Raw genomic sequence first — 12,736 nt, forward strand, 5'->3', positions numbered from 1 at the left:
ATTTAATTTACTTGTTTTTTCCTAACATTTTAAGTGAGAAACTTATGTAATTTATTCTAAAACTTAAAAAAAATCAGTGTTAAAGTAATAAATTTCAAAGTTACCTTAGTTGCACAACAAATTTTGACATATTATAATTTTATTATAGTTCAATTTAAAATACTTTCAGTTTCCCTTGTAAGTTCTTCCTTGAAAGTGTTCACAAATAAGATGTTTAATTTTAATATACTAGGGCTTTTCTAAATATCTTATGGTTGTTGCTTTCTAATTTAATTGCATTTGGTCAGAGAACAGATTTTGTTAAGGTGCTAATCTTGAAAGTTTTTGAGATTCATTTTATGACTTAGGCGATTTTTCTTTTGATTTAATTTCATTTTTAAATATGTAAAAACATTTACATGGTTTCAATGTCAAAATTATAAAATAAGACATATTCTAAAAAATTTAGCTTGTATCCCTCTCTTGCCCTGTTTCCTCCTCTCTCCATTAGAAACCATTTTTAATTTTTGGTTTATCATTAAAAATATACTTCAGAAGTATTTATAAAATATTTATTTATAAATTACATACATATATATATACACACATACAAACCTAATATATGTATCCCCATTTTAACATAACCTAGAAATATTTTTCTCCAACTTACTCTTTTTCCTTAACATATACCTTGTAGATGCATCCAGAGCAGTTATTTGGAGATATTCCTCAGCAATTTTTATAGGACATTAATGTTCTATTATGTATGATTTATGCATTTGTTTCTAATTGTCATTTGGGTATTTTCCAATCTTTCACTGTTAAAAACAATGCTGCCACAAGTAAACTTGTGCATTGGTTATTTTGTACTTTTGCAAAGGTTTTGTTAGGATAGAATTAGGATTGTTGGATCAGAAGCCAGAAGCATGGTAAATTTTATAAATATTGTGAAGAGATAATACCATTTTATATTCTTATCAACAATGCATTTGAGTGCCCCTTTTGTTATATCTTTACCAACAGTTTGTATTAACTATTGAAGTCAGACCGGTTTCATGTCTGAAACTTATGGTCAAAACTGATATTTCAGCTTCATTTTACTCTGCATATAATCTTAATATGAGAGAACTTGAATCCTTTTTTACATATTTAAGCATCATTTATATCTCCTTATATATCAATTGTATGTTCACATGTTTTGCCCATTTATTTTGTTTGCTGCTATTTTTAAGAAGTTCTCTATGCTTACCAGGCATTATTCTTTGTGATGTGGGTTGTAAAGCTTTCTCCAAATATCACATTTATCTTTTCTACTTTGCTCATGGTTTTGTCATGCATTTAAAACATTAATTTGATATAGTTAATGTGATCACTCTATACCATATTCATGGGTAACGAGGATATAAGTCATGTTTTCTGTTAATATTTGCATAGTTAAGATCAAAAGACTTATGCTTGAATTCACTTAGAAATTGTCCTGGCATATGGCATGAGGAATAGGTCCAATGTATCATTTCCTGTACTGCTATCTAGTTATTCTACCATCATGTTAGTAGCTTCTGCCTTTCTCCACTGATTTGAGATACTGCCATTATCATATACTTAATTTCTTATGTGTTTTTAACCTGCTAATGGAGTTTCTATTCTCTTTTTTCCCTGTGGCAAACATAATTTTAGTTCTCTTATCATCTGCTTCTTTTTATTTATTAATTCAAGCCTCACTTTGGAAAACTACATTCTATGTTTATTTATAATATTTAATGTTCAATTTTAGCCTGACATAGTGATACTTTTTGGAGAGTGGAGGCTATTTTTCAGACCCATTTGCCAAGCTTTCAAAAAAGTGTATATTTCCTGAATTTTTATCTTGAATTTTTGGTACATCTTTCTGGGATGGTAGGGTGTGGGAACATGAGTTCATGCTTACAAATAAATATATATATAACTATGATGCCCTCAAATGAGTATCTGTTAATATTGATGTGTATCCTATTTCTCAAGTACTTTGGGATAAATAAAGGTTGAGAATGTTTAGTTTGTTGACAATTAGGCTTTATATAAAAACAATAATAATACTTAATATTTATTGTGTCTTGATAATTTGCCACAAAATGTGTTATTTTTCTGATTTGTATCTATTGTCTCATTATCCCTCATAATAACCATATGTATAGGTATTTTTATCCTCCTTTTGCACATGTGGAAACACAGAGCAGTCATGATTAATAATGCATAAGTAGAGTTGCACCCTTCTCTTTTTGGCTTCAAAGTCTGTGTTCTTAAGAGCTAACCATGGAAAATAACAGGTATGGACCAAAATGATGTACTTTGTGCCAAGTTTGTAAGTATTTTTTACTACAAATGGGCTCTTCTTGTATGCAACAGGATGTCAAGTGTCTATAAGGCAACTTTTGGGTTGGCAGACTCACTCTTCTTGTCATTCCTGATAACTCATGGAATTTTAAGTTGCTATAGTGATTGGAGAGGAACTATGAACCATAACAATGTGAGGAGTTTCTTTTCTAAACCTCTTAAAAGTTAGCTTATAGATATGAATGAATTAAGCACCTACATAAAAAATTATAAACCAGGCTAGTTTCTGTGTTTCCATCAGTTACACTCAGGACCTCTCAGGTAGGTAGCCAGAGGAATATACAGATATTGACAGATTTATGCCACTGTTCTGAGGATTAGTGAAATAATATTTTAAAAACATATCAACTTTGTATCCAAAAATATAAAATGCAAAAGTGTCAAAGGATAAATTGAGGCAGTGTATGTGAAACCTCTTAGATAATTATTAAGGGATATGGAAATAGAAAGTAAGATTTTCATGAGGTTTCCTAAGTAATTCACCAACTTTACCATATGTCATTATCTTACAATTATGAGAGATTTAAGACTTTACCCTAGAGTTTACATGCCATTTTCTCAGCCATTTCAGTGCAGTCTTCATGTCCTTGTTCCTCAGTGTATATATAATTGGGTTCAAGACAGGAGTGACCACATAATAAAACACAGGAAGGAATTCATCTAATGACTTCATGGGGAATGGCCAGGCATAAATGAAGATACATGGTCCAAAGAACAAAAGAACTACTGTGACGTGAGCAGTCAAAGTGGACAGTGCCTTGGATGACTTGTCTGAAGGGTGTTGCTGGATGGTCACTAGGATGATAGCATAGGAGATGATTAGGAAAATAAAGAACACACAGTGAGCACACCAGTGTTAGCAATGACCATGATATCCAACCTATAGATATCTGTACAAGGAAGTTTGATAACCCTAGGGAGGTCACAATAAAAACTGTCAACCTCATTGGGACCACAGAAAGGTAAGTTCACTGCAAAGGCCAGCTGGCTGACTGAATGGAGGAAGCCAGTTCCCCATGCAGCAGCCACAAGGCCAACACACACATAACTGTAGTGTAGCGAGGTGGTTTACAGATTGTTACATATCTGTCAAAGGCCATGGCTATAAGGATCACCAGCTTGCTCCCACCAAAAAAGTAAAGGATAAATAGCTGAGCAAGGCAGCCCTTGAAAGAAATGACTTTGTGTTTACTAAAAATGTCAGCAATCATCTTGGGGGCTGTGACTGAAGACAGACATAGGTCAATGAGTGAGAGGTTAGCCAGCAGGAAGTACAAGGGGGAGTGAAGGTAGGAGTCAGAGGCCACAGTTATGACAATAGGAAGGTTTCCACACACAATTCCTACATAGAATACAACAAAGAACACAAAAGGGAAAATCTGCAATTCCTGAGAATTAGAGAGTCTCAGAAAAATGAACTCAGTCACCATGGAGTAATTCATGTCACTTATTGATTCATTCCAGGAAACAGCCGGTGTAGTTACCTTGGAGAATAGAGTAAGAAGGAAGTCAAAATTATTATATTTCAGTTAGTCTCCTTTTATGTCATTCTGCTCACTCATATAATGACTATTATATAGTGCTATAAAGCACAGAAAAAGCCTTTATATCATAAAGGCTTTCAAATTGTACACAATCTAAACCCTCCATTTTTATATCACACTCGTTCTTTGATTATGCTTTATAGTCCAGTTACTCAAGTCTGCTCAGTTATTTCCACTTATGCTAAGCTTATTCCTAATGAAAGTACCTTTTTTCATGCTACTTTGTCTGCCAGATTAAGTTTATACCACCATCCTACATTTAACTTCTTTTCCCTTGAACTCCCAGTCTATATTGTGTAGGCACTATTTTTGCTTTTAAATAAATGCAATGTTATATGATATTTACATTTACAAAGGTGTTTTATGACATTCACTTCTGAAAAGTATTCTTAATGGTTTCATAGCCATCACAATAATTTTATATTACAGTTGTTGGAAACCTCCCTATCAAACAAAGGCAATCCTCATTCATAGTTTTACTATGTGAGGCAATTTGTAACGTATAAGTTTTGAATGTAGCCTATGGACTTGGAGTCACCCTCTTAAGACTTATTTTTACCTTTTTACAAATGTAGATATTAATTATATTCAATTCTTATGGTGTTTTGCACAGTTTTTGTATATAGTTAGTGTACAATTGATTTAGATTATTATTAGTAGTAATATTTATCACCTCTGATTCATAGAGAAACTCCAGCTCTCCAATAATCATTTAAAAATTTTACTTATATTCTAGAAATAACAATTATGGCATGATGATTGAATTTAAGCTCCCTGTTTTCCCTGTTTTCCCATATTTAGAATGAATGCTCTGGATCAAAATTTCTGTTTTCCCATATTTAGAATGAATGCTCTGGATTAAAAATTCTCAAAATCCCCATTAATCTAATAATCTATGGGGCCTGAGTGAGGGACAGAATTCTAAAATAATTTTCATAGTTTCTCAAAAGCTTGGATAGAAACATAACAGTTAAAACAGATGCAAAGATCCAGTCTTAGGGATCCCTGGTTGGCGCAGCGGTTTGGCGCCTGCCTTTGGCCCAGGGCGTGATCCTGGAGACCCGGGATGGAATCCCACGTTGGGCTCCCGGTGCATGGAGCCTGCTTCTCCCTCTGCCTGTGTCTCTGCCTCTCTCTCTCTCTCTCTCTGTGTGACTATCATAAATAAATAAAAATAAAAAAAAAAGATCCAGCCTTAGGGGAAGTTTAAATAAATGAAGATTTTAGAAAAGAATGTAAGAGTTATGGAGCCTTATAGAGAATAGAATTTGTAGTTATCATTTAGTGATATTGAAATGCTTAGAAGAAAAAGAGTTAGCCCATAATAAAGATGAAAAATAGAAGAAAAAATAAATAAAATAGCATGAAAATAATAGGATTAAAGAAAGGTGATTTAGAAATGAAATGAAAAGTGAGAAAAATGAAAACTTTGTGTGAGAGAAAGTGTGATGGGGTTTAATAGGAGATAAAATTGAAAAAGGATTCTGGAATGCCTGCTAAGGGATTTGTGTTTTATTATGAAGCAAGCAAAGAACTATTGAAGAATTATTTGCAATTGTGTAATACTTTTCTAACATATAGTGAATAGTCTATACATAATAACCATTTTAAGTAGTAATAATAGGACGTTTGTCAACAGGATGTGGGAGATTTAAAAAATAGATGATGTAAATGATTTTGGTTTGAGTAATTGTGGAAATCAATAGGTCCTAGGGACATGTGAAAATATAGTGGGTTACTCTTACCAAATTTTTTGGAGGAGTGGTATTATTTTTTTCAACACTGCCTGATTGTGGTTATTGCAACACCCTTGGAAGTTACACTTTTCATTATTCCAAATCCCATTCCTTAGCCCTATCCCTAATGCTCCTTATTACTGCTTTCAAAGTCCTGTAAGAATTTGACAATTCTAATTTTATTTTCAAGTATAAGGAGAAGTCTAAGAGTAAAACAAGAAATAAACCCTCTGTTCCCTTCTGCTTAGCACAGTAGTAAATACAATCATTGTAATCACTGACAATAAAGAGGATGGTATTCTTATTGTGAGATCATTTCTGATGTGACTGATTGGTTAGGATGGTTAAGAATCAAAGTATGCAACTTAGAATGGAAATTCAATATTTACTTATGTACAACCATCTCATTTCACTGAGGATGAATTCGATGCTCATATCTCCATAAGAAATATACCAAGGGTGATAGCTGACCAGTGGTTTCTCTTTTGCAGTGAAAAGACTTTATACCATGGTAACAAGTCAGAATTCAGATATGCTGTACTTCAGCAAAAAGAATTTCTTGTTCACTTAGTTAAGACATCTCATTTCCTGAGTATATGCTACTGAGGAGTGAGTGATGATAGGGGATTCTCAGTTACAGGGGATCCTTCACTGCTGTAATCCTTTCAAGCTCATATCTGATTCTTCAAAAGCGGTTCAAGGGGTTTTAGAAGAATTCTTTTGATTCTAAGTTAGATATTAAGTTTACTGAAGAAGTTCTCCAGAATCTTATACATTGGCTGGAGCATTCATGAAGATCCAGTTACAAAGGAATAAGAAAAATTTCCCCCATGCACTAGATTAAACTTAAAATTCAACATTTAGGGTGTTATGTTTGTCCTAAATATCTTTTAGGCTTCTTTAAAGAAAAATGCCTAAAGTCTTCATAAATTTCACTGAGATTGAAGTCAGGAGATTTGGGAATATTAGTACAATTTACTGTGTGATTTTGACATGTCATTTAGAATCTCCAAGCCTTAGTTTTCCTGAGCTCTTTGGATCAAAAGCTCTTAAAGACAAAATTCCACAATGTTAGGAGTATGATTTGCACCTTTATGTGAAAGAAATATCCTAAAACAGACTTCATTGGGATTGCAGGAAAGAGGGGGAAAAGGTGGGTAAAAGAACACTGAATCTGAAGTATATGGGGAAAAAGAATCTTTAAATAGAAAGGAAAGATAAGATTAACCTCAAAAATTCAGAAGAACTCAACACTTGGAACACTTGCATAGCATATACTAAGGTGAACAACACAACAGGGGCAATCCTTGTTAATATTCACACTAACTTTTCTAAGTATTTGCACTGACCTCACAGGATCCTTCCATTTTTCTTAAAGATGCATATACAATTGAATTCTGCCAGATGGGTTCTTACTAAAAGAAGCATCTCATTGTCAATAAAATGCTACACTTTGGTTAGTTCTGCTAATATAGTTCATGATCATTATTCCACCTACCTCCTTCATAACTGGAAGATGCTACGGCAATTTTCAGAGCAAGGAAGAGTACAGATTTTCCATTTTGCACTTTGTCTTGAAGGAAAAATTTCCAAGAGAATAAAGTCTGTCTGAATCATCCTCCTCCACTTGGTTAAGAGCCATTTATGAATGACCAGAGGCAGTTGAGGAGATCTGGAAATATCCAGCCTGAAGTTTGAGTACTGAGACTAAGTCATATAGTGTCACTGGTTTTCCCTTAAGGACATACACACAAAATCTTCTTGAGTTAGGGACTGTCATCTCAAGCTATTTGCTCACTTAGGTATTTCTACTACCTCACGAATCTAAAGATGATTTTTTTTCTATGCAAATGAAACTTTATTTCCTTATCTTTCCCTTGATTTTCTTTATATTGAAGTATAATTGACATACAATGTGATATTAGTTTTCAGTGTGTAACACATTGATTTGACAATTCTGTACATTACTTAGTGCTCAGCATGCTAAGTGTAGTCACTATCTGTCACCATAGAACATTATTAAAATGTTATTGACTTTATTCCCTAGCTGTACTTCTCATCTCTGTGACTTATTTACTTTATTACTGGATGTTTGTACCTCTGAATCCCCTTTTTTTCCCTCTTGTCCCCCCAACCACCTGCCTTGTGGCAACCACCATTCTTTTTAAGAATCTATGTGTTTTCTATTTGTTTTGTGTTTGAGATTCCACCTATAAGTGAAATTATATGGTATTTGTCTTTCTCTGTTAAAGGTGACTTTAAAAAATCTTATTTATTTATTTGAGAGAGAGAGAGAGAAGAGAGAGAGAGAAAGCACAAGCAGAGGAAAGGGCAGAGAAAGAAGCGGGTTCCTCACTGAGTGGGGAGCCTGACATGGGGCTCATTTCCAGCATCCTGGGATCATGACCTGAGCATAAGATGGACACTTGATTGACTGAGCTACCCAGGGGCCCTCCCCTGTTAAAGGTGACTCTTTAAAAGAATCATAGTAAAACCAATAAGATAAAGTTCTGAAATTAAAATCCAGATGGATTAAGAAGACAATAAATAATAATGCTTTGATATTATAAAAAGAGGAGAGCTTATAGCACTTATGACTAATTTTGGATAAAATATAGGGAAAAATACCTCGACCAATAATAAGAAAGTCTCATTCATTATTTGCCATTTTATTGAACAGCTTTAACTACAATGCAGCAGTTACAACCGAGTTTAGTCACTACAATTTACATTTCTTATATTAGTCACAGGAATATACCCAAGTGATTTCTCAATTGTGCTCCTTGACCCATCAGACTTTCCAAGTTTTATTTGGAAAAGTAAAGTAAAAGTAAAGATGTCAATCATCTTCTTTGTCCTAAGCACCCTGGCTTAAGAACAGGTACATTAAATAAGTTGAGATCTGAGTTGAGTACCTTTCTTTAGGTAATAAGATCCTTAAAATACTTTTATAATTGTAGATACTCTTTAGGGTGAATCAAGAAATGCTTTGAAGAAGACTGCAAGGACAACAGAAATTTGCTGTTGAAAAAAATAGAACACAGACAAATTTTGCATAATGCAAAATGCTAGAATCTTTCTAAAGTAATATTGTACAAAATATATTGACAACCAAAAACTGAAAACCATTCTTAAGAATTATAACATGGTGTTGCCTTCCTATTTATCTAACTTTAAGTATAATTAGGATAAGAATTGTTTCTTTCTTGATTTTTCATGGCTGCTGGTTTGTATAAACTCATATTTTATCCATTGGATCCACATAATTTCTATAAGAAACATTAATTGATTTCCAGTGATGCTTATGATCAGTATGAAGATACTGATAAAGCTCAATCATATGTACATGTATATATTTATATAGAGATATAAAACAATTACATGAAAATTGAATGTGGTCATTGATGATAATTGCAACTTAGTTTTATAGGTTAGGTAGGAATGTATGACACTTTATTTTTCATACTTAACAGATTATTACAGCAACCCTATTTGAAAGTATAGTTCTTTGATTTAATATCCTTTTTTTACATAGATATCTCAGTTTTTTAAAGGCAATAATGAAATTGTACATAATCCATAGTGTTCATGGTGATCACGAGGGTCCTGAAGGTCCACAACATTCATCTTGTGCTCTTACCAATAAAATCTGTTATGGTATGTCTCTAGAACTTACAACTTGTCGACTCAGCCTTCCCATTGCCACCTTCATATCTCTGTTCCTTAGAGTATAGATGGCAGGATTTAATACAGGAGTGATAACAAAATCCACAATGGCAAAAAATTTATCCATTGACTTGGTAGGGAAAGGCCACACATAGAGAAACATGCATGGAGTGAAAAACAAAACCAACACAGTGATGTGAGCTGACAGAGTGACAAATGCTTTGGACAAGTCTTTTGAAGAATGCTGTCTAACAGTGGCCAGAATAAAGATGTATGATACAATTAAGAAAAAGAATGTGCCCATAGATATGAAGCCACTGTTGGCAGTGACCACAAATTCTAGTCTGTATGTGTCCATGCATGCAAGTTTAATAACCCTAGGAAAATCACAATAAAAGCTCCCTACATTATTAGGGCCACAAAAAGGTAAATTTATGACAAAAACAAACTGAGATACAGCATGAATCACCCCAATGATCCAAGCAGCCACTACCAAAAGCATGCACGTTTTGGTATTCATGGTAGTGAGATAGTGGAGAGGCTTGCAGATCGCTGTGTACCTGTCAAATGCCATGGCTATGAGCAACACCATCTCAACTCCTCCCATAACATGAATAAAGAACATTTGTATCATGCAGTTGTGGAAGGAAATGATTTTACAACCACTGAAAAGATCAGAGATCATTCTAGGAACTGTGGTGGATGAAAGGCCCACATCAATGAGTGATAGGTTGGCCAGCAGGATATACATTGGGGAGTGTAAGTGAGAATCAAAAATCACTGTTAACATAATGAAGAGGTTTCCTAAGATAATTCCAACATAGAATAAAGAGAAAAAAACAAAAAGGAAAATCTGCATTCCCAAGGATTGTGCAAGTCCCAGTAACACAAATTCAGTTACCAAAGAGCCATTTACTTGGTCCATTGAATCATAAGGAAGAGAAGACTCTGAAGTGATCTGAAAGAAATGAGAAAGGGAATCAATGTTAAGGTACTAAAAAAATGTCTTGAATGTTGATAATTTAATACTAGCTATTGACAGATCTTGTATTTAATTGATAGTAAATTATTTACAAATTAATGGGAACCCGGGATATGAGTTTGGTAGTATGACCAAAGCTGCACTCAGAGGCAGTCTATTGCTTTAAATTGCTCTTATTTGTTCATGTACATGGAGTAAGCAGGCAATTTAAGAAACTAGAAAACTAGAAAAGGATGTATAAAAGTCTGTGTTTTTGTGTTTCTGTTAAGTTACTACTGCTGAATGGTGTTTGTCTTGGAGTTTGAATGATAATTTTTGTAAACAGGAAATTTCGACAGTACATGAACCTGTTACCTTAAAGACTCTAAACTTCCATTTATAGCACATAACATAATATATTTATGAACTTTATTATAATATGAACAATCAGTGCAAAATGTGGAACTGAGTGTATTCAATGTGGTGCAGTCAGAGTTAGTAGCATGTATAAAGGACAGGCAGGGAATAACACATAAATAAAGGGAAAGAATAAAGATAGATGGGAAGAAGTGTAAGAAAATAAAAGGGTGGTGAGAAGAAGAAATAAATTCCTAAAAGTCAAATAGGGAGGATAAAATGATGATCAAAAAGGACATTGGTGGACACTGAGGAGAGAACTTGATGGGATGAGCACTATACATTGATGGGTGTTATACTATACGTTGGCAAATCAAACTTCAATAAAAAAATAAAATAAAAAATAATAAGCTCCCTAGGGGCAAAGAGCACATCTTTGCTTAGATTTCCTGTAATGGTTTAAATGAACACACATTGATATATTATAAATACCTGGGTATGAACTTTACCTGGGTTTTCATTCACTGCTTTGGGTATATTTTGACTGGAAGGATAGAAAATAATAATAAAGCTGTAGGGAAAATAATGAGTTGAAGACAAGTTAAGACTTTAAAATGTGAATCATTGGCTGTGGCAGTGGGATTGGTAGAACAGAGTGGTTAGTTGAACATCATGCATTAGTGAACTGATGAACTGACAGGTGAATCACCTCTAAAAAAAAATTAGTAAGTTACTGATCACAAGCATCTGTTCAGCATCCAGGCATTATTTTTCTTACCTTCATTCTGGTATTTGTAGCTTTTCATAAATGTAAAATTAGAGTTTATGGTATAGGGATCCTTTCTGGTTTGTATAAGGCTGTATTGCCTACCTAAAACAGTGGCTGGCACATAGGGAGAGCCCAGGAAATATGTCATGAGTGTGTTTCCTAGGAACAGAAGCAGGTATTAAATTATTCATAGAAGAAGCAAAACAGTATCCCTCACAAATATAAAGAGAAATTTATTTAATAATACCTTCTCCTCAAGCTTGCATTTACTGGTATAATCCAGTTATAGATACATTAAAAAATGAGTATTTAACTGAGTGAAGAAATTTCTACCCCCCTTCTTCCAGATGTCTGGAATTAGCATGTATCATTGATGAGGAAATCCTTATGACCAGAGAGAGCTTGCTGGGAGAAAAAGACCATGCACTTGGTTTCTCTGCCTTTTTAGAAAACTCTGATGACTTTGTGAAGCTCTCAAGAATTTCTCAGAGGCCAAGTTCCCATACAGTTTGGTATCCTTCCTCTTGGAGATGTAAACTTTTTCAGTTATTCAGGGTCTAGGAAGACCCATCATTAAACAGGAAATATAGATACATATTGAACAAAAAGGATATCAGAATTATAGACGTGTATAGAAGTGGGAAAGAACTTTGAGAGAATCTTTTTCAGTTACTTCCTTGTACGTGTAGAGAGCCAACCCCATGAGGGTAAATGGCTAGCCAGTGTGTTCACAGCAGTATGTTCACAGATCCAGAACTAGAAGTCAGCCTAACTTCTAGTCCAGTGGTCTTCCTCAGTAATTCTTTATACTTCTTAATAGAGTCATGAAAAAAGCTAGAATTATTTATATTTCAAAGGATCACTCTAACCTAACTGAAAGTATCCTATTCAACCATGAGTTTTTATTCATTTAAAATAAAATTGGCCTTCCTTCCTGAAAGACATTTATCTTGCTCTTCCTAACCCGCTTTCCTGTTTCTTCACACAAACTAGTCAGTCCTTGAACACTTACTTCCATCTCAGAATTTATAACCACCAGTTCCCCTCTACCATCCCCTGGCACAGGACCAGAAGCTCTTTGACTCTGAGCACAGCCTCTCAGACTAGGCATTGGCTGGTTCCTTCCAATGCAGAGGAAATTAATACTGAAGGGGAGGGAATCACACCAGAATCCTGGAAGTTGAGGATTGAGATTTCCTCCCTCTGGTTTAAAACAAAATTTGGTTCTCAAATAAGGTAGAAATAATTAAGGCCAAATGTCTCTTTTTTATACAGCGGGGGGAAAATTTTAAAATGAGTTGGAGAGCACAAAAATCAGAAGCACATGAATCTTGAAAAATTTTCACATCAA

The 12,736-nt window shown here is 34.1% G+C and overlaps 2 protein-coding genes across 2 annotated transcripts; both read right to left on the reverse strand.

Moving 5' to 3' along the window:
• Positions 1 to 2,875: 2,875 nt before the first annotated feature.
• On the reverse strand, positions 2,876 to 3,797 carry LOC112675431 (olfactory receptor 4F4-like). The gene is given in 3 exon segments (XM_025472035.3): positions 2,876 to 3,177; positions 3,180 to 3,395; positions 3,398 to 3,797. Coding segments are annotated over 3 exon segments (915 nt in total). The 5' UTR covers positions 3,795 to 3,797.
• Positions 3,798 to 9,139: 5,342 nt separating this feature from the next.
• LOC112675482 (olfactory receptor 4F6-like) lies at positions 9,140 to 11,074 on the reverse strand. Its single transcript, XM_025472048.2, has one exon. It carries the CDS (start codon positions 10,221 to 10,223, stop codon positions 9,285 to 9,287), a length of 939 nt encoding a protein of 312 aa, XP_025327833.1. The 5' UTR covers positions 10,224 to 11,074; the 3' UTR covers positions 9,140 to 9,284.
• Positions 11,075 to 12,736: the final 1,662 nt, after the last annotated feature.

Source organism: Canis lupus, chromosome 30 (genome assembly GCF_003254725.2).
Source record: "Canis lupus dingo isolate Sandy chromosome 30, ASM325472v2, whole genome shotgun sequence".
NCBI lineage: Eukaryota > Metazoa > Chordata > Mammalia > Carnivora > Canidae > Canis > Canis lupus.

Excerpts from the sequence above, each read along its gene's own strand:
- LOC112675482 (XM_025472048.2), bottom strand. The coding sequence starts at position 10,223 with ATGGACCAAGTAAATGGCTCTTTGGTAACTGAATTTGTGTTACTGGGA.